The 23,682-nt window shown below is 41.5% G+C and overlaps 1 protein-coding gene across 1 annotated transcript in view; it reads right to left on the bottom strand.

Moving 5' to 3' along the window:
• The window catches only part of shroom4 (shroom family member 4), a 111,158-nt gene extending 87,476 nt beyond the window's left edge, over positions 1-23,682 (bottom strand). Inside the window, exon 1 of the mRNA XM_030753112.1 lies at positions 23,403-23,682. Within this exon, the coding sequence (XP_030608972.1) occupies positions 23,403-23,534 (132 nt within the window). The 5' untranslated portion in view covers positions 23,535-23,682. The remainder of the gene's footprint in view (positions 1-23,402) is intronic.

Below are 23,682 nucleotides of genomic sequence, written 5' to 3'. Positions count from 1 at the left end.
CCCCAGAAAAGAAGCACCTCACACACAACTTTTTCATCCACTGAGGTGCTCGTCGTCTCCTTGTCCAATGCTTTTTGCTCAATCATGATCCTAATGTTTGCAGTCTTGTTTGGAAGGTATTTTTGAACTTGACCAGATCAACTGAAAACTGGTCAATTGACAGATACACCTACACATATTTACTCAAATGTAGTAACTAGGACCTGTACTACAAAGCAAGTAAACACCCCTTCCTGGTTATCAACTTCATAAGCTGGGGTTACCCAGTCTAGTTACAAGACATGTTTACATAAACAGGGCAGCATTGGCAGCATCTAACCAATCAGAATAAGTTTACAGGCAGCAGATTTTACAAAGGGAGATAAAACTATAATATTAGAATAATATGAAGGGATTAAACATACAATACACATTAAAAACAACACAGCTGCTACAGTAAATACAGCTGTATGAGTGAGTATAATAGGAAAATTATAGTATTAAAAGTACTCAATGAATGTGTGTACATCTAAAGCTCTCTGGTCAGGAACACTGAGGTCCATTAACAAAGTGTGGCCTATCTGAAGCCAGAAAGGAAGCCGACAAAAATGCTGACTGTGTAAGTTAACAGTTATCACTATCACAGCTCTATCACTAAGAAACAGGAGAATCTGTTGGATTACAACTGTTATGCCATTAAGTCAGTGTGTGTGTGTGTGTGTGTGTGTGTGTGTGTGTGTGTGTGTGTGTGTGAGTGAGTGAGTGAGTGAGTGAGTGAGTGAGTGAGTGAGTGAGAGAGAGAGAGAGAGAGAGAGAGAGAGAGAGGAGAGAGAGAGAGAGAGAGAGAGAGAGAGAGAGAGAGAGAGAGAGAGAGAGTTTTATTCTTTCAGCTGCAGTCCTGATGGTATTTAATATTTTGACAGCAAATACAGAAAAGAATATAAAAACTGAACTCAGATGTTCTCCATTTCTGCCGGGGGTTTTAGAACGTGTCATGAAGTTCTACACTTTCCTGACTTTATTTTCCAGAGAACTGTCTGGTCAGCAGGTGGTGATTTGATACCTGTTGATCTCTTAGCTCAGGAGTAACCAGCTCTGCAGCACTAGTTACCATGGCAACCCCAGGAAGACTTGAACCACCTTCGAAACACCAAAAACTAAATGTTGAACCTGAAGTTACCGCGATTAGCCCTGCATCATCGTACGGGGCCCTAATGTCATTTGTGGTTGCACTAGTTACTCTCTGACATCACACTACGGTCTCTGACTGACCCTGTGTGTATGGTAGGGGAGGGGCAGGACATTAATTCCTCTGTAAAAAAAAAAAAAGCATCAGAGAGACAGATGCCGACCTACCCCAGACATCTGTAAACCTGATGGATGGGAAAACCACCCAACAAACACAAGGAGGCTTGAATCCTCACTTCATTTCAAAGGCAGAGGTGGAATAACATATCTGTCGAATTTTCCTCAGTGCAGAATGACAAATGATGATAAATTAATACTGGAAAAACTAAAATAAACACACACAAACAAAAGCCCTATTCGCCATCGCTGGTATAGTGGGTGTGTTCAGGTGTGCCGTAACGGAGGGGATGGGGAGAGTCAGAGCAGCTGCTTGACAAAAGCACCGGTCCACCCACACATTACACCTGCAGGAGCTGCTCGGACACAGAAACTCATGCCCTGAAGCTCCCGATGCACGGCTGTTGCGCTGATGTTAATGCCAAAGGAGGTTCAGAGTTCAACAGTTATTGATCTGTCAGTGGTCTGTCACTTCGCAGCAGAGTTTGTGTGGTTCCTAAATGCTTCCAGTTTGCAATGATGCCGCTTACAGTTGAAGGTGGAATATTTAGCTTCACAAACTGACCTGCTGCAACAGTGGCATCGAGGTCGAATTCAGTGGGCTCTTTAGAACAAACCGCTCTTTCACAAATGGTTGTAAAGGCACACTGCACAGCGTTTTTTGCTCCCTATACACCGCAAAACCCACCAAACAGCAACAGCTTCAGATGAGCAGGTAGTGGAAAACAAATCACAGTCGACTTTATGTCCTGCCGGAAGACGCGTCTGCTTGACATTGATTAAAACCTGTTGACGCATTCTTCCACTTACATCCAAACATATGTACGTGTGATCCGACTCGGTGGCTTCTTCTGTTTGTTTTTGATCCAGAGTGTTTTCAGCAATTATTTAAAATGTGCTGCAGTCACTTTCTGGTGGGTCTCCCCACTCGTATATTTTTATTAGCTGCGCTCCCAAGGAGGAGACTAAACATTTTAAATTCAAATTAAAAAAAGCAACCCCTCCCCCCCATCTCTCTGCTGCTCCACGTGTTTGAAGAAATGCCAAGAAGATGTGGCGATGCGAACGGACATAAAAAACACACGGTTAATGGCACAGGCGCCAAGATGGCTAAAAAGTAAAAAAAATAAAATAAAATAAAATAGAAGAAAGTGAGAACTGTGCAGGATGTTTAAACGTTATCATCAATTCCCACGCCTCTGTGGAAGCTTTAACCTTCATGTTATTTTGCTTTTTATAAGGGCAAACAGAGGAAAAGCACATAAATAAAGGGGGAAACTGTACTCTTATACATTTTATGAGACTATAAACAGTTTTCACCCATAAAAGGCTGCACTAAAGAGCTGCTTAAGGATTTAAAAGTTAAGTTTGATGTAATCTGTGGAATAAATTATTTAACTTTCCCTAAAAAAAAATATACACCTGAACCAAGGGGAGGACTGAGTAGAATTAAGGGCCAATACTGTTTGGTAAAGAGGATGACAAGACGAAGAAATGTACCGCCCGTAATTTTTGATTGACAGATGATTTCTGGAAATTCCCTTCATGGATTTGCACCAAAGATGTTCTTACCACCTTAACCTCCAGTAATGCCATTATAATCTCACCTAATCTGGGAAAACAAGCCCCTCATTACAGTCTCCAAGCTGTCAGCCACATCAAAGCGCCACAGCCCCACAATCCTCCGCAAGGAAGCCCAGCAGCGTCACGCTAACCCCCGACCCATCCTGTCGAACTTTAACCCTCAGCCGTCATCAGGACCTATACATCATCATAAATCACAACGGGGCTCCAAATCCCATAATCCACCACAATCCTGACAAACTGTGACGTTTAATAGCATTCACACACTGAAGTGACAGCCTCACACACAAAGACACCTTGCGGCTGTGTAACCTTCAGGTTATCTCACGCACACACAGACACACGCACAGAGACAGGTTTGTCTATATGTACACACCAAAAGGGGGGAAAAAAACCCATTTTGGGAATGGATTTGTGCTCTTCAGCTTGATATGGGGACGGCACAGATAAACACATGAAAACAGTTCAGCTCAGAGGTTTTATGAGGATACCGGCACACTGCGTGATAACACAAAGCACAAAGTGTTATCTCATCTGGTTATTTAAACTCTTCTTGTGACATTTGGAAGACATGCACACAATCTTTCTTCAGATTTTTAACACAACGGAGCCCCGAATCAAACATCAGCAAACTAAAACAACAAAACAAAACAAAGAAAATGGTTTTCTTTAAGATCATTTAATAAATAACAAGTACACATATTACATGAGTAATGTCACGTCTTTGCAATGACTTGTTTTATGTATGCTGCATTCCCTTTTATATTGTTTCACACTATAAATTGTTCCCATTGTTAAAATTATTTTCAGCTCAAGCTGATGTCACATGGTTGCACAGTGACAATAAAACATCTTGATCTTGATGTCTGACTTTTCTTTAGACATGTCCATATTTGGTGGTGGTTAGAGGACCTATTGTGCTTTTCTTTATTATTTGTCATATACATCATGTTACAATGGTAACAACCGTAGCTACTACAAGTAACCTCCAGCAACTAGTTGCCAACTGGTTGGCAAATCTTTCCCTAGCAACTAGCAGTTGCCAAGGGTCACTGACTGGTCTCTAGGCCTGTATGACTGTAGCCTTAGTTAAATGCACAACCAGCCACACATACCAGCCGTCCATAACCACCTCCCAGAAGCCCATTTTGAGCCAGGAAAAACCCTGCTCTCCCTCCTCTAGTCAGGCCACAGCAACACCTCTGTCTCTAAAGCAAGATCCATGACAACCGTGTGAACCAGCGCACTTTCTACAGTACTCGGATGTAGACAATGAATGATTGCATGTAGGCTGTATCAGAATAAACAGGCTTATAACCAGAGTTGCATTCAGCAACATTAAGCAATCTAATCTGATATTGTGTACATGTAATGTTATACACAGTGCCACATATTTAAGAGACATTTAAAATGTGACTCAATTACTGAAGAATGTGATTTGCAAAGGGTTTCTAAATACACACACTGTATTTGCATGGAGAGCTGTGATATTTCTGCACTTTTAAACTATTCAAATGCTTTTATTTTTCTCTCCAGTTTACACGACTTGTAAACTGGCACCCAGGAACATGCAAAGTATCCGTAAAGTTAATAATCTTTAACTTCTACAGACCCACAGGAAATTAGACAGAGAAAGTATTCTTTCATTAAGTTTTGATCTTTATACTGTCCACACACACACACACAAAAACACACACACACACACATTCATGTGCCCCTGGCTGTGTGTTTCTGGTGGAATATGGAAGCCATTAGTTCCGGTGACCAGCGCTCACAGCGGCAAAGGTTAAAGGGCTCGGCGGCCTGATGGGACCAGAGGCCAACCCAGTTTGATCCATCAATGCCATAAAAAGGGGCTCTGTGTGTCTCTTTGTCTCTCTCACACACATACACTTAAATATGAGTGAAACATTAACTTCTTAATGTGCACTAAATGACCCTGCCCTTCTCTGCTAAAACCTGCCTCTCCCCCACCCTCGATTCCTCGCTTCCTGCACTGGATGTGCTTTGTGTGTTTATGAGCGCGACAGAGAGGGTTCATTGTGTATGTTTTTACTTCTGTCACATCAAAGCCACATCTCTCCGCACCGCTAGACAAGTATTTTTTATGAAAGTCATAACTTGTCACACGGAAAAAGCTGAAGCCGAATTTCACTGACAATCAGATCGAAACCCCAAAATACTTCATTTGACCATAAATGAAGAAACTTTATGCCATGCAGCAAGAGAAAGGCGTCCGTCAAGTGGATGAGACTGAGCTCAGATGTATTCGGTCCCAGCTTATTTAGGGAGGAACAAAGGTGCTTTTTCTGTGCCTTTATCTGGAGATGAGAATGATCATTAGGTGGCAGCAACTTGTGCGCAGTAAATCTGTCATCAGTGGATTGAAAGAAACCTCAAAAGTCAACAACACAGCATCTACCAGTTAATTTAACAGCTGAAGACAGATTTAAAGCATCTCCAATTAACACTTGCTACTTAAAACCCACCAATGGAAAACTATTTGGAAGGAGGTTTTTATGGCTAGCCGGGGCTCTGTTTATTTGGCCAAAAACACCTGGGCTTTTCCGTTTGGTTTTCTTTGAGCCCTGGAAACTTTCTTACAGACGTAAAACACTGTTTATTACATTTTGTTTTGTGTCTATTTTTAGTGATATTTCTAAGTCTAAAGCAGCAATATTTTTTTTTTCCTAAGGTGGCACTTAACATGTGGGATAAGCTTCTGTCAACTTTTATGTATGTTGGATATCTGATGTTTGCAAACATGAACGCAATCCAGTGGGAAGCTGTGCATGACATTAAGTACAATCATTCCATAATGTGTGTGAGTTGAATTATTTGTCAGAAGCCTGCATATTTCCATTTTATTTTTGACCATCCTGCATGATAAATGACAGGGAGCTGTGGTCCACCTTTGGCAAATATAGAAAAGTGTCACTGTTAACTGTGAGTTATGGGGGTTATAGGGTAAAAATATGCCAACAATTTTATTTAAGAACTAAAAAGGTTTAGAATTGACTTAATGACTTAAATTAGTCTTAATGAGTGTTGTTTGTTTCACTGCTTCATAGCTGTATGGTTGTGTCTGGCAAGAAAAAGGGAAAAGTATATAAATGAGAAATGCTTTATTGTGAATTTGGCTGAATTAATGTACAGTTCATATGAGCCCAGAAAGTTCAAAACCAAACACACGCAATGTGGGGATGTTGACACTATAAATAAAAGTTAATCCAGAGATTATCCAAAATATAGTTGCTGTGGATGAGAGGAAAGCTGCCAGGTCAAAATCAAAGATTTTTTTTTTTTTTAAATTGAAGATTATGTTCTGCTTGTTGAACCTTATTAAACACATTCAGAGAGTGTTCGATTTATTTTTATTCTCAGTTCTTATCACTCTGGCACTCGTGATTTCCCTTTGGCCCAAACAGCTTTGAGGACTGCCAAAAATTTTTCTATGTAAGAAAAACCCTCGTACTGAGAGCTTTGTTTCCGTAAATTGTTGTAAAAGGTCCAAAAAAAAGTCGTCTCAGATTCTAGTCTCAGACACAAACCAAAACTTAAGGACTCCTAACTGCAAAGTCAGCAAAGTGTGTCCAGAAACCTGAAACCTTCAGCTCATTCCTCTCGTTTTTCTCCACTTCTTCTGTCTTTTGATCTATTATCTCTATCCATCCGTTATTCATTCATCAGCCTGCAGCTAAAGGGACCGCAGACGACCCTTGTATCCCCCTTTTCCATTTAAATCAACTCTTCTTAGCTGACGTTTTTAGACATATTTGTAGGCATGACACATCCTGCCTCTGTTTTTACTCTCGTTCACTCTTTAATCCTCCTTAATCTACAATCTTCCTCCCTTCTTTTTACATTTCTAAGCATCTGTCTCACTTTATCCATCTTTCCTGCATTCCACTCCCATATACATCCCTCCTCATCATTCTTCTTCCTGTCCAACCTTACTTTTGGTTCGTGTGCATGTTTTACCGGCAAGTGAAATGACTGAAATCATACTTTTAGACCTGAAACTTGCTCCTTAATGTTCATGAAGGTGGTTAGCCTGGTGGGTTTGAATATTATCTAGAGTTGCAATGATTACTTAATCAACAAAAAAAAGCAAAATATCCCCAAATTTTCTGCTTTTCATGCATTGTATTACAACTAATTGAACATTTTGATGGTTTGGATTATCTGTTAGACAAAAGGAGACATTTTTTCACAATTTGTAATGGTTTTCTTAGACCATTACAAAATGTAAGATGTAGTCTAGTGTAGCCTTTTATATTTTTTCTCCAAATATAAATGGATTTATACAACTGGTTGATTTATTTAACATTCAAAAAACACTTTTCCTCCCACTATAGCAACATGAACATCTGCAATATTTTCTAGTTTATCATGGCATTTATCACGGCTACAGCCTTATTGTCAGTAAGAGTTGTTTAAGTATTTATTTTGTCTCCCACAATGGTCCAACTGTCTTAGACAGTTTTTTTTTTCCTCGCTGTGGAAAAGACTTGAAAGACCAAAATCACTTGTATTTCTCTGTTTGGGCACAGTGACAGCAAATATTGATTATCAGTAGCTTTAATCAGCTTTCAGAAACCAGACTCCAACTGAAACCCAAGAGATGAATAAACAATCTGGGCAAAACTCCTCATAAATCCTAACCACAAGGAATGCAACACACCCACTGTCGCCCTCCTCCCTGCACCCACAGACTTTGGTTCCCCACTCAGAAGTTCCACTTGTCCCACTTCCAAAGAGAGAACGTGAGGGGAGAAATCCCACTTAACATCCCTCTGAGTAACCAGTGTCGCCTGACAGGGATGTAAGAGAAAGACGGAGGGATGAAAGGATGTTTTCCTTCAGACGCCACCGAGGAGGACAGACGAGGAACGACGATGACAGAGGATCCGCACAAAGAGAGTTTTGTGTCATTTTAGACCTCAAACTGGAGTTGCCTCGCCAGGGTAGCTACGAGAATGGACCACATTGCATGGTGGAATTTGTGTGTGTGGTACATTCTTTGGTTTGGGGCATGGCTACGCCGCAATAAACTGTAAACATATAAACACAGATGCAGAGAAATGCACACAAATTATGCCTGTAACAGCCCTTCTTAATCTGACATAATAGCTCGGAAACTGCTTCTACGAGTTGAAGGAAAATAGCTGCGTTGCGGTTGATGGAAAATGTTATAGAGAGGAACCGAAACCAGAAACCAGGTGGGATTAAAGGAAAGGGGTAATCAAGGCAATCCACTTCAATAAACTGTGAAATAAGGTAAACTGGGACCGCAACCAGAAAGTGGGAGTGCAATCAGAAAACAACTTTCTAATAATGTGACCATTGTTTCACTCATTAGTCAATCAAGTGTCTGGCCTAGTGAAGATCAGAAAATGACCCTCATCACTTTAAATGTCTTGTGTTGTCCACAAAGATTTGATTTAAAGGGATGTATAACAGAAGGCAAATCAACTAATGAATGAATCTATTAGGATTGTGGGGAAGTAGTCAACTAGATATTGCTGAACCTTGCTTGTTGGCACCAGAAATACAAGACAGTTAACCTAATTCTTTATCATTTATTGTTCTTAAAAGCCAGTTTACTGCTGGGTCTGCTAACACCCCACCAGGGTTTTGCTAAAAGAAATGTCGGGGCCATCGAAGATATACTCGCCTTCACCCAACCATGACTATCATAAAAAAATGCTTTTAGAGTAGAGTTTCATTTACTAAAACCTAAAATAAACTTGTTTAAACTAGATTAGTTAGTTTAGTAGTTAAGTTAATGGGAATAGTTAGTTGATCCATTAAGGACTGTCAAATTACCCTCATTACTTTAATGAGTTTGATTTGGCAGCATTCTTTTACACCAGGTGCTCTTCTGACGCAGCCGCCGAGGGATTTGTGTCACCTCACAGAATCAAACTGAGGGGCTTTCGCTTGTTAAGCGAATGTGTAAACCACTACACTGTGGAGCCACAGCTATACATTTAAGAGCATCCTAAAAAGAGTTAAGGGCCCATTATACCCGCCATTTTCTGTGGGTATAATGGGCCCTTAAGCCGCGCTTTGGTGTAATTTCTGCTAGTAGCGCACGTTGCAATTGAGGAAAGCTGGTTCAAGGCCTGAGCGTATAATCGTATTGATTGAGAAACCCCATTTTAAGGTTATGTCAGTGCTGAAGCTCAGAGATTCTCAGATTTACAGAGGGAGATGTTGCCACAGCTTGAGATGTTCTTTATCTTCTTCTTCCCCCTGTACCACCACAGAGATTTTGTCTCTAGTGGCGACCCCTATAGTTCAGGAGAAGACTGCAGCGCTGGTATAAATGGTGATGTCACTGTTTGAGCATGACACAGCCGACGCAGCGACCATAATGAGCCCTTTAGTAGAACTCCAAAGAAGAGTAACAAAGTAAAAAAGAACCAGGCAAACATTAGTAGTTAACGGTGCTTGATAACATCCACTCGTTCACTAATGACAGTAAGTTAAATTACACAGTGTTTCTACACACAGTTCACTTAGGTGGGCCACCAAGGTATTTACCACTACCTGAGTATGTTTGGCTTTTTTTTTTAACTTTTATATACATCTATAATAATGACACCATCTTCACTTCCTGTCTTGTGTTTTCTCTAGCAGTTGGCTTGTTACAGTGACACTCAATATCACTCAGGGAGGATCTCGCAGTGTATTCCAACTCCACTGTCTTGGATTTTGCATTTAGCATTGGGAGCCTTGATCTGCTCTGGAAAACTCCTTCAAGCTCCTTCAGTCATTCTAACCAGAACCTGCAGCAGGTGGAGAGCTGGTTCATGTGCTACACCAAGTTCACTGCTCGCTACAGTCCATGATGACAGTGTTGGAGTTTATCTGTAGCATGAGGGGCTTAGTGACTTAAAGGATAATTCAGCGGGGCATACATGTGCACACAGACACCACCCTCCCCCTCAGTGTTGTATCTGAAACAAAGTTAGACATGATTCAGTGCTTCCTCACTTATAAATTCTCATTATGTCTCTCTCTCTCAGACTACCAGAACGGCTGTCTCTTCCTATGTGGGATCCAGATGCCAAGGAAATGCATTTGCATGCACTCCAAGCATGTGACTTGTTTCTGTTTGCTGCCCCTTCAATCTCAATCTCAGCACAGCTAAACTCGGGGTGTTGCATTATGATTGGATAACTGAACTCTGACCATAATGCAGACTTTCTTTTTATTTCTCTGAGCATACGATACAAGAACAAAGTCATTAAAAAGAGGCTGTTGTAAGTAAGAAATAAAGACTGCGGTCACCCTGAGGGTTCTCTGCAACATGAGAAGAGCCTAATTTGCTTGTGCTTCATCTATTTGCATCTGTTTTCCCAAGCTGCAGAGCGCTGAGCTCTCAGGACCCTGACGGGTGGAATGAGTACTACTGTGAGTTCCTTATGTTTGCAGACATGATGTGTTTAAGGTAACAGCAGTAAAAATGTTGATGTTTACTGAAGCTCTATTAGGTTAGGAGCTTTCAAATGTGAGGATGATGATTTAAAAGGCTTTTACACAAGTGCTATAAAACCTACTGTCATTTTCTTGGTCAAAACCAAAGATGTGAAATTATAAAATCTTCCAAGGTGACAGATTTACTGCAAAAATGAAGCAGAATAACCTTCAAGTAACAAATTCAGCACAAAACCTAATGGGGTTGCTAAAAACTGTTTTCCATCACATCAAGATGCAAGTCATGTGTAATCAGAGTTAACAAAATATGGCCGAGGTGTGTGTGAATATGTGTGTGTGTTGCCCCCCCCCGAGTGAGAGGGTAAAAGGGGGAATGTCTGACAAAAAACAATAACAACAGGAGCAGCCTCGGGTTAGGACTTCTTCCCCACTAACACACAAACACACACACACACACAGCAATAATAACAATTTTGGGTGCTTGAGGGTAAGTTTTCTTTGTCTATCTTTGTGAGGACTGGCCTCATTTACATATGGAAGGTCCTTAACTTGGGTTCTTGTTTATGATTCAGGTGTAAGTTAACATTGGATATTTAATTGTGATGCTTAAGGTAAGAGCTCCATTATGTCAGCACAGGTCCTCACACATCTGCAAAGTGTGGGTGTGCCTCTAGACATAACCTAAAAGAAAACACCAAAGGCTGCAGATCAGAGATAGATGCATTCCAGCCCCACCCAAACACACACACACACACACACACACACACACACACACACAGAGCTGTCTGCAACATCACCTACTCACCAGCTACACGTTCCCTCAGCCAACAGTTTATCTCAGAAACGGCTGGTGTGATAACTTTCATCATTTCGTGATGTTTCTTCTACTCATATGTGATATTTGATACATTAAAATATATATATATATATATATATATATATATATATATATATATATATATATATATATATATATATATGACACACACACACACACATTAAGAAAAAGTGTAACATTTTTCCAGGTTGCTCAAAATGAGCAGTATTCAGAATCAGAATCAGAATCAGAAGGTTTTTATTGCCATATGGGTGAACAGGTTCACAGCATTAGGAAATTGCTGCGGTACTTCGTGCTTACAGAAAGAAACAAATAAGTATAAAAACTATAAGACAATATACAAGTATACAAATTGCAAATATACAGAGATATTAGAGCTATAACTATAGCAGCGTCACATCACAGATTGTCTTCATTGTTCATTCTCACTGCTTAATTATAGTATATTATTTTCACCACTGAAGGATAAGAGTTTTGAAATAGTGACCAGAACCTGGTTTGACTCATTTAGATGGTTTGTTTTCTCTGAAAAATGGTCCAAAAACTAAGCACATTAAGTTTTAAATTACATAAACTTTAAAAAAAAAAATAACAGCAAATATTCATATCTGATATGCAGTAAGCGGTGCATTTTTTGCTGTTTTTGCTTCATAAATGAACCAAAAAAAGTCCTCATCATAAAATAACACTCAGTATAACTTGCTGGAAACATGAATACTCCCACATTTGTTCTGCTGCCCTCTCATCAATGTGCTCTACTGTGTGCTGTGTTACTGCAAAACATATGTTTTTGGTTAGGTAGGACAGTCAGCAAAGCAGGGCAGCGGACACACACACACACACACACACACACACACACAATAGCATCTCTATCTGATGGCATCCTTATCTACCCCCCACTGAGCAGGCTGCTACTGGAGGCTACCTTTACTGGAATGCAGGGGGAAACACACACACACCAGCTGTTTACGAACCCAAGACAGTTGGCTGCATACCTTCGACCAAATGTCAAAACATTCCTTTGTAAAATACTTGAGTTTCTGTTTCTGTCATCAGCAAACAAAAGCAAAAACAAAAAAATGATCATCTGGGCGACTTAGATCGCTGGCGTTTTGAGACTTATTCTGCTGGAATGCTCCCCACAAGAAACGCAGCCTGATTTCCGGCAGCAGAAGAAAAAGAAAAATCCCTTTCAGCCACAAATCGAAAACATCAAACTCTATTGGAGACTTGACTCTTTGTACCAACATGTACTGATTTACAGTTTGGATTCAGATTAGACGGTCCTAATGCACCAAACTCTGCAACAATGCACAATTGCCTGCTTTGCTTCCACCACACTAGATTAACCACTATAAACACTGAGGACTGATCATTTAAAGGAGTTTTAGCAGTTTATCCTCCGATAAATCCACTGAACCTGGATCCTGGATCAGTGTAGGACTTTGCAGATTTCCTTATGATCTCAACTGATGTGAAAATACTTGATTAAGTTTGTTTTATTTCCTGATTAACTTCAAAAGACATCCAGAGCCAAGCATTTTAACATTGAAAGACGCTTCAAAGAGGTCACATGAAATTTGCAAGAGTTCAGGACCAACCAGTAAACCAGTAGATAAAATTAAAGAAAAGCCCATGAAATTTTCTCCAAAGCAGGATTCAAATCATGGTCTTTGCTGAGTTCGTGAAGAGTCCAAAGCTCAGCATAATTTCACTCTCTGGGAGGCCAACTTAAAAACAGCTTGGTCAAAGTTCAGCCATTGGAAAGAACAGCACCAAAGTTACCTCCTGCTGTCGGTCAGCACAGCGCTGTTGGTTTCGGTGGTTGGACAGCCTGGGAGATGGGCCGATTGTTTGTGGGCTGACTGAGAGGAGAATGAAGTTGGTGATGGACCCAGCTTTATGCAACATGTGAACCACAAAGAAAACAGACTGCAAACAAGCAAGAGTAGAGCTCCCTAAACAGAACAGATATGAACTCTTTTCCTCAGCTGGGAACCGAAGGCACACCAGATCAGTCTGAATTTACATATGAACTATTCTCTGTTTTGGCATATTTAACCTTCAAGTCACTGAGTGTGGTCATTAATGACTCCCAGCTGGACATTCATAGGAGTCATTTAACCCTTCAACACCGGGAGATCGCTGCTGAAGCGCCCGTTACTTGCCCTCAATCTGGTCTTTAAGTGATGACGTAGAATTCCTTTTCCGGGTCCAAACTCTCCTGTGTTCAATACTCAGCAATGCTGTGTCCCTCGTTGTTTTGACCGATCCGAATGTAATAGTGAACAGTGACTGGGCTGCCATTGCTGTCCATTTATGGGCATCTGGACCCAGAAGTGACGTCGGACTTAATGACCGGATAGCGGCGAACAGATTGAGACGTGGCGTATCAGCGCGGAGTCGGCTGATCAAAGGAATGTTGATCAGCTGGCTTATTACCATAACTCCGCAACCGTTCGTCCTATCGAAAAAATGCAAACGGTTCCTGAAAGCCCAGAAATTGCACGTCACAGACATATAGGGGTATTACAGTATTTGTTGCCAGAAGTTCACGAATGGCGGCACTTTTGAAGTATGTTGTGCCACGGCAGATGCATTCGCAGTAAAAGGGTGAGATAGGCTGACATAGTTTGGATGTGCAGTGGAGGGATAGTGGATATACTGGACAAAGGATGTTGAAGATTGAAGGCCACAGAGAAGATTAATGGATATAGTGAAGGATGACATGCAGAGGGTTGGTGTGAAAGAAGAGGATAGGATGGGATGGAGATGATCCACTGTGGTGAGCCCTAATGGAAGTGAAGAAGATGACAGCAATTTGCCCAGTGGTGACAGTGGGAAAGTGCATCTTGTAAAATATATTTGGACAATGCCACTGACTTGTAACTGCTAATCTTTTAACTCAAGTCCTTATTGCATTTTCCTAAAGAAATGGTGGTCAGGTTGTTGTTCTGGAGGTTCTCAATTTCAACCATCTGTCAAAAGTCTCTCATGGCACAACTAGACAAGCTACAACTCCACAGTCCTTTTTTCTCCTCTGGAGATCCGCTGGGAGCTGGAGGGTCACTCCTCTAACCAGCACTTCTAATGCCTCAAACCCGGTTCTGCATTGGCAGAGCCCATCTTTGCAGACCACGGTTGTTACTAGAGGGCAGTGTCACAAATAACTGGTCTGTGGGCTACTCAGACATGTGCTGTTGTTCGTCCTTCAGCAAGCCACTGAGAAGAGTTATAACATATAAGTTACAACAAACAAAGAGTTGAAAGGTAACCAGGTGTTAAAATGAAAAGTCACATAAAGCCACGGTCTGTGCTTTTTGTGCCATTTTTGATCTCCCTTTTATGTTTTTTTTTTTTTTTTTTTTCCACATTTCTCCATTCATGGTAAACTCTGCTGTTGCTCCATTCCCTCTTCTGGCCAACTTTTCAGCCAATCAGCATTCAGTCTACGCACAGCATCATCGAGCTACACACATTTTTTTTTTTTTGGAGGTCTGCATACAAGCACGTCTATGTAGGTTGCGATCCTTCACTCTGCATAGGAAAATACCTACGGAAATGACAAAAAATGCGGTGCCCTAAATTAGCCATAAGAGGTGGTGAGCAGGTACAGGGACGCTGTGCTCCATAAGGCTGCAAAGCAGGTCTGCTGACTGCAGGTCAAGACAGTAGATCTGAAGTCCATCCACAGGATGAGGAACTTTCTGGAAGGGCAGCTGATTGCTCGTATTTTTTTTGATTAATTTATTTTAAGAACGCACCTTGCATATGTGCATACATGCTCATGGATTTCCAAAAAGAATTAACCTATCCAACTTTTGCCAGCTCTAGTCCGATAGTTGCCAATCCCAAGCACCAATCGATACCAGTGGTAAATCAAACTGTCCTCCTCACTCTGAGGAAGAGACTGGAAATCATCAGGCTCGACTTAAGCATTTACTAAATTGGTATTTATGATTAAGTAAATAAATGACAAACAGGACAAAACTAAATAAAATGAAAAATTCAAAAAATGTCATTCGTGTTATTCACCTAATTTATCTGCACTCGTCTCATTTCATTTCAGTGTGGGACTCCTTAGGCTGCTGCTTCTCTCAGTCTTAGACCAACTCCTGTTACTACCCCTCACACATACGTCATGTGTGGAACTAACCAGAGACAGATGAAGTGAAATAATATTTATGAACTTGGTGACAACACATTATGTTGCAGCAAAAGCTTCCAAACAAGCATTACACCGAGCGTAACGGCAGCAGGAGAGAGAAAGCATCACGGCCTGAGCTTTTCAGTCGCGTTGGCTCCCTTTGACCACAGTTTGGGTCGATCCCAAGAGGAGGCACAAATCCCTTGCAGGCTGGCGTGAGGAAAGGGATCCGGCGTAAAAATCTGCTAAATCAAACATGTGGAGCAAAACACTGTGGTGACCCCTTGTGAATAAGGAAGTGGCTCAAAGCAGGTTTTAGTCTATGATCTGAATCGGGTCTTCAAGTGTTCTTTATAGTAACTAAATTCTAAAATTATTAAATGTACTACTACCATGCGCATCTCTGGCTGAATGACACCCTCAGTGACCACATTATATTGGAGGACTGGAAGGGAATTTTATTCACTTAACTGGCTAAAAGAAAGCAACCATTTCTTATAAGAAAATTCAAACTGAATGAATGAGAAGAGTTTGATTTTGAGATCATGACCAGAGCCCAGTTTGACTCATTTAGATGGTTTGTTCTGTCTGAAAAATTGTCCAAAACCTAAGCACATTAACTTATGAATTACAGAAAGCTGACAAAGAAGAAGAAGAGAAACAGCAAATATGCACATCTGATAAGCAGTAAACAGTTTTTGGCTTCTTTTTTGGCTCAGTTTTTGCTTCACAAATGAACCACAACACCCTCCTCATAAAGTAAAACTCAGCATAACTTCTTGGAAACATGAAAACATACAAAGAAAAGCTGGTTGGTGTAGATACAGTGGAAAAACCTCCAAGCTGCTGTCGCTTTAATAACAGTTTCCGCCAGAGGTTAGCTCTCCAGCTGTTGATGGATAGTGTGGTAAACAACCTGCAACTGAACTGAATGGATCAACCAAAGATGCTATCAATCCAGCTTTTCGAATCAGGATCAGACTGATATGGACTCTGCCTCACTAATGCCACAAATGCAATGTAATTCAGTGAGAAACAGAAAAATGTGTATTTGTCATAAAATACCTAAACTATCTACAATGGAGCACCTCATATAAGGCCAAAACTTCGAGACATTTGGGTAAAAAAGCTCAGCTCCTCTCAGATGGATTCTTGTGTATATATATGTATAAAGTCTGATAGCTTTTAGATAACAAACACGTCTGGACTATGAGAGCTTTGGTGGGAAAAACAAACCAATGCAGGGCGCTCACCTAAAAACCTCGGAGGAGTTGAGAACATTAGCCATTTAATTTAATTCTGAGCATAACCAATTACCATGCTCTATCCAAAAAAGACTCAATTACCCACCATAACTTAAAACCTCCCCGCAAACTGAGCAAAGCAACAACTTTAGAGCCAATTTAAAGATTTTTTTTTTTTTTTTTAAGTTCTTTAAGATTTAAAGACATTTTTTTTTTAGATGTCCAATAGTCCCATGGGAATGTCGTCTCACGGTCAACGACCACAGCGCAGCCTAAAAACATTTGAGGAGGCACAGAGACAGAAACAGCAGAGCTCGCAGTAGATCATAAAACCACATATGAAAGCGAGCTGACAGCAACGCAGCAGCTGCTCTGTCGAACACTACAATGAAAGGAACTCATCACTTAGGCTTCCACGACCGCAAAGGACATAAGAAATGTCGCATAACATACGGGTCTGACAACTGGTGGGGTTTTTAATGACACATCACCTGTGTGACTATAAATAGGAGTTTCTGCCACTCACATGTAAAGTTCCTGTTTCTTTTGCTGCTTTTATTTAATTTAATCCACCCTAACTTGATTTTAATTATTACATTTCACTGGAAAGGGGGATTCTCAGGAAACAATGTTGCGTGACGGTAAATTCCTCAAACCTGCTCATTATTGGACTTGGAGAAATGGCTCATCCTCAAATCCTTTCCGCTTGTAAAGGTGAAATATAAGATTTTAAAATACCTGAAACACAAAGTGTTACATTAAACTGATAATCTGTCAACACGTAAAAAAGTTTTTTTTAAAAAGTCTTATGTGGGATTCTTCTTGTCATAAAAGCATCACCTTAATGGATAATCAGTGTGTTTGGCAGGCTTGGTGGGACATCTAAACTCACTCTGCTGTGCACCATTAAAGTGTGCCAAGTTAAATCATGTCTATAGCCAATAGGTGCTAATTTAAGACCTCTTCACTGGGTTTGTATTTATTTTAAAAGTCGAGTGGAAAGATTAAAATAATGAGCTGCTGAAAAGGTTTTTAACCATTCAAGTTTTTCTTTTTCTTTCTCTCTGGCATACTGATCCAGCTTACCTCCCACACGGACAAACAGAGGAAATTTTCCAACTTGGTACCACAATGCCTTTATTTATTTTGTTCCTATTTTCACTCCTTATTGCAGTATGATCAGCTTTTTTTTTTTAAAATGGCATTATATTATTTATTTAGATTTTATTTTATTTCACCATTTCTACTTAATTAAGCTCCACAGTGTAGTGGTTTACACAGTTGCTTGACAAGTGAAAGGTCCCTGGTTCAATTCCAGCCAGAGAGACACAAATCCCCTTTGTGCTTGCGTGAGGAAGGCCATCTGGTGGGACTCTTACACATATGAGAAGTTTGGGGCAGAATGTGAGTTAAAACAAGTTAAAATTTAACAGTGAATGAGCTAACTTTGTACACCCCCTTCAATGAAAACTCAAAAACCTCCCAATTTAGTACAGTCAGGATCAGATCAGACTGAACAACTATGAAGCTGATACAATTTAGTCTCTAGGAAGAGCGGATTAAAGTACAACACCAGGAAATGTCAGAAACGGTGCCAAAATATTGGATTCAAAACGATGGACTTTCTGCTGGGCTTAGGATGTCCCTCCAAGAGGCGTTTCTGTACATATTAGGATGTTAAATGTGCACACCAAACTTTATACATGTCCATGAAACACGGGTTTGGGACAACCTCAGTGAAATTTTTTTGTTTGTTGGGGAGCCATTTTTGCACCTCCCTATGCTGAAGACTCATATAACACACAAATTTCCACAACTCCTGAACAGAATATTAATATTGAATAAAATAGAATAGAATATCTTTATGAGTTTTCAAGCATGTTTAGGCCCTTAAAAATACGATTTATTTAGCTAAATAATAACAAATTCTCAATTTACAGCCCTAAGTAAATGCATAAAATTTTTGACTCGCCATCAGCTTTTCTCTTCTTTTCACGCCTCTATTGTCACCAAAGCATGTTTACGCCCTGACTGACCGACTGGCTGAAAAACTGCTAGTCAGAGGCTCAAACACTGACTCACTGAATGGCTGAGTGAGCAGCAAAGCCAAAGAGTGGCCGGCCAACTTTAAACAAAACCTTCAACTCACCGTGTCATCACACAGCTGATCACTGGCTGAAAGGAGGGCAAAGTATTTCAGTCTGAGAAATGTGTGTAGGAAATATACAGACACACACACACGCATGCATAGAGAGTAGTAATTAGTTATGCTTCTGGTGAAATGTTGACCAAATGGCTTACATCCCTCTGCTGTCCCAGACTGGAGAAGCTAACCCTCCCCCTCCTGCAACACACACACACTTAAAAACACAGACATTGTGAAAGGGCACCAGTCTGTCCCACAAAGACACACTGCTGAATGACACTTGTATACACATTAAACCTTGCTGGAGATAAATCTAGAAACAAACAATTATTTAGTGTTTTATTTATTTAGTGCTGTGTCAGTGGTTTTTGATGACTTGTTTGAAAAACTGAGGTAATCTGGGAGACCCCGTACATACCTGAGGGATTGATTACCCATCTCATCTCACCTGGGGGTGCCTTGGGAGCAGGCGAGAATAATGAGGACAGCAGCATGCAGTGTGAAATCAAACAGAGTGAAAGAAGGTGCACTCACACTTTACTTTGTGACAGCATACAACAAAGCAATGATCAGCTGCCTCTCCAGCAAATTCCTCAACCTGAACTCTAAGTCCACCGTCCTGGACTGCAGCTGGCTGCACAAGCCCTTGTTCTGCTCCGGTGAGCCTGTGATGCTACAGATAAACTCCAACTGCTCCATCATGAACTGTAGCTAGCAGTGAACTCTGTACAGTACCTGCTGCACGTTCTGGTTGACTCTAAAGTTTACAGAAGATCATCAGAGCTGCTGCTAAGTGCAGTCCACGACGGTGGAGTTGGAGAACATCTGGCCATGGGGCAAAAATCCTCTCTGAAGAAGCAAGTGAAAGATATAAAGAACCACCACAACAGCAGCCTGGCCAGTGACGGGCAAAGAGACGGCATAGAAAAAAAACACCCACTTTCCTGGAAGTCATTGGATGGATCAACAAAGCATGGGCTTCAGTGACAACCGAAACCATCCTGTCGGGATTCAGAAAGGCCGGAATAATTGGAACTGCAACTGACGACAAGTCTGAGGAAAGCAACACAGAAGAGGAAGCGGTGCATCGTCTACCTACGGAGAAGAATTCAATGGACTGATGGTTTGGTAAACTTGTTAGCATGTTTTTTATGCTATGGTTATCTGAATAACTGTCAATGTTACGTTAACATATCAGACACGTACTCAGTTCGTTGTGCGTCATGTAGCTGAATGTGTTATGTTAGTTCTTTAATCTGTTATTATTTTTAAATTACCTTTCAAGATGGAATGTCTGCTCTTGGTGTCGGATTCTATCAAATAAACCCCCCCCCCCCCCAACTTATAGTCCAGTGCGACTAATATATGTTTTTTTTCTTCTTTATTATGGTGCGACTTATACTCCGGAGCGACTTATAGTCCAAAAAATACAGTAAGTGGATAAGTTTTAAAAAAAAACAAAAAAAAAAACACCCTTTTAGAGTTATTACAAAGGAATAAAGATCAAAACTGCCCTTTGCATCAGGCTGTAAATGTGTTTATTCCTGCTGTAAATTTGGGCATTTTAACACTGGAGTCTATGGGGATTGAATCACCTTTGGAAGCCTCAAGTGGTCACTAGAGGAACTGCAGATTTTGGCACTGGCTTCATTTTTTCAGCCTGGGAGGCTGCTGCTTGTTACTGAGACACAATCACAATAGAGGCTGTTACTACATGTAAAAAGCTAGCATGGGACCATGACTTAAGATTATTTTGTAAAACAGACAAACTTGTATACAGTAAGTAGGATAAAGTAAGTAGATAAGGAAAGCCATGCATATATGAGCGCACGCAGGTACACACACACACACACACACACACACACACACACACAGTGCTTGTCCCTCTAAAGCTGCAGTCCACACGGACACAGTAAACCTGTGTGTGCAGGCCCTGCCTGACCCTAAAACACATTACACACTCATGCCTTTCACACACCTCAACTTTACCTTCTCTCTGTCTGTCCTTCTCTTCTTTCCTTCAAGGACTTAACACTTAATCATTAAACACCTCAAACACTTTTCAGCACCACACTTCCCAGTCCGGCATTCACCTCCAAAACTGCCTTGATTGTATGTCCGTGTGTGTGTGTGTGTGTGTGTGTGTGTGTGTGTGTGTGTGTGTGTGTGTGTGTGTGTGTGTGTGTGTGTGAGTTTCAGCTTGCCACCGGACACAAAACAGCCAGAGCCCACTTTTGATTTTTATCTCCTTTAGCGGTCCCAGTCACATTTTCCCAGGGGCTGTGTTACTGTGTTTCCAGATGACTGAGCCAGGCTTTTCCATTCCCCGCTGTGGTCAATCTAGGCGCACACCGGCCAACATTTACACCAACACCACTGCTGCTGTGACTTCTCAACTGAGTGAGAAAGAGACAGCAGAGGAAAAAAAAAAAAGAGAAAGAAGGGGGGGGGGGGGGGGGGGGGCTGCTGAGAGCAGAGGTTTCATGTCCTACTTATGCACAGACCACCCCCAGCAGAACACACAGCAATAATTACTTGCAGTAATTCAAAGACACCCTCCTTATTTCCACCAGCTCAACACCCGCGGCATCAAACTGTGAGAAGAGAGGCTGGGAGGAAACGTCGGCCCCCGTGACTTGATCTCGCAGCATGAGGTCACGTCGCGATCTGAAAGCCTGAAACTAAATCTGGTGTCTTTACCTTGCTGAACGGCTCTTTTAGAAAGACAGCGCTTCCAGGCAAAGATGCACCCTGGTCTCATTTATTACACGTTTCTGCTTGACAGAACAACTCTGAAACTAATGTATTTTAATAGATTCTGTAACACCTCGAGTTTTCAGAGGGGACACATTCCTACAGAAAGTAAAGGAAGCTTTGAAGAAAGTGGCAACTGCTCTGTTTTAACCCAAACAATGATAATTATTCTAAACCTAACCAACCAGCTTTTAGTGCGCAGGCCTAACCAACTAGTTTTTATTGCTCAACCGAGAACGTCTCAGTGCCTAAACCTTACCAAATGTTTTTTTTATTGTCTGAACTTAGCTGAGTAGTTTTCAATGTACAAACCTTACCAAGTAGTTTTCTGTTCCTTGGATATTATTCACGGGTGCTGCGAAGGTGGCGCACGGACTGTCGTGATGAAGAGAGAGCTGAGCTGAAAGGCGAAACTTTCAATTTACCAATCCATCTACATCCCAACCCTCACCTGCAGTCATGAAATCTGGGTAATGACCAAAAGAGTAAGGTTGCGAATACCAGAGTCCCAAGTTAGCTTCCTCCTTAGGGTGGCTGGCCACAGCCCCAGAGACATCCGGAGGGAGGTAGTTGAGGTGGTTCGGGCATCTAGTTAGCATGTCTCCTGGATGTCTCCCTTTGGGTTTTTTTTTTTTTTTTCCTCCTGGAAATGCCCAACTGAAAGAGGGGACCCCAGGGTACACCCAGAACCCTTGAGAAATTGTATATCTCATCTAGCCTGGGAATGCCTCGGGAACCACCAGGAAGAGCTGGAAAGTGCGGCTGGGTAGAAGGATGTTTGGAATACCCTGTTCAACCTGCTGCAGACATGATCTGACTTTGGATAAGTGGAAGATGATTGATTGATGTGTCACCACTTCTGCAGGCATGTTGTGGTAACAGATTCACACTTTGAATTAGACAGTGTGCCATCAATGACAGCAACTCATTGGAAAAGAAAGCTGAAAAATGCCCTTCTTTTTGTTTGTATGCAATCACTGATGAATCGCTGTTCAGTTTATTCCTCTGTATCTTCATAAATACCATTACTGCAAAATTTCCTTGAAGTATTTGATATAATTTTGAGGCTATAATCACCCACCCCTAGCCAAAATCTATCCCAGAAGTTTTCAGTGCATAGACCTAACCGACGCCTTTTTTAATGCCTCTGCACTAACCCAAGCTCATGCAAAAATATCTTAGAAACCATGTGACAAACAAGCACAGAGCCCGGAGAATCACAGCTTTTCATTTCCAAGGATTCCCACATCCCACAGTCACCCCCACTGGGTCACTTCTGGTCCAAGCTGAGCCATCTGAAGTGGTTTTAGCCGTCTGTCAACACTTGGGCGTCTTTACCTTGCATTAAATGAAGTAACAGGAAGATGAACAGAGTCTCCTTTCGTCATGGATCCCCTTGGGAACCCCCTTTTAGCACCCCATGCAAGGACCTTTTGACCTCCAGGTTTGAGAGCTCAGCCGCTGCATTACATTATGTGGGAGGGATGTGGGAGGGTGGTGGGGGGCTATTCAATTCAAAGACAGTGACAGCTGACAAACATCAACCAGCACCGGATATCTGCTTTAGCTTTGGAAAATAACTTTTTTTTTTAATTCTCTGCAGAAGAGGAGGAGGACTTTAAATGGAGTTGTGCAGAATCAGTTTATCAAGCTTCTTTTTGTTGTTGGTGCATGACTTGGAAAAGTTCAAACCACCACAACTGCTGTTCTGTTGGGGCAGGACTGTTGCAGCAACCACATCCTTATGAAATGCAATTCCTATACTCACTGTGAGTGTGATGGCATGCAAATAACAAGCCGAAACTCTAACATTATGCAGAAAACTTCACAAAGCACAGCGTGCATTTAACACAGTGCAGCATAAGCAACTTTAGACGCACTTTTGCGGCCGCTTTAGTGTGTCCAAACAGAGCTTTTCACACACATTTATAAATGCTGTCAGTTGTTATGGTGACTCACTTTGGTGATGATGAGCGGCTCGCCGTGCTCGAGCCCTCCTTTCAGCGTGAACCCCCAAGGCGCGCCCCCGCTCAACTGGACCTGAATGTGGTGGAAGGAGACGAGTTGCTCCACGGTTTCCATCCTCTCCATCCGCTCCGTGTATCCGTTATCCCGCTCTTTTTTCTTCCGTCTTTCTCTGTCGTTGCTATGCTTAGCGGCGCCGGTGGCGGTGCCTCTGCTTCTCCATCACCGGTCTAACGTCAACAACGAATGGATGGATGGATAGGCAAAAAGGACG

The sequence above is a fragment of the Archocentrus centrarchus genome, chromosome 18 (genome assembly GCF_007364275.1).
Source record: "Archocentrus centrarchus isolate MPI-CPG fArcCen1 chromosome 18, fArcCen1, whole genome shotgun sequence".
Taxonomy (NCBI): Eukaryota; Metazoa; Chordata; class Actinopteri; order Cichliformes; family Cichlidae; genus Archocentrus; species Archocentrus centrarchus.
Note: the sequence above shows the minus strand (reverse complement) of the source record. Positions and strands in the feature narration are given on the sequence as shown.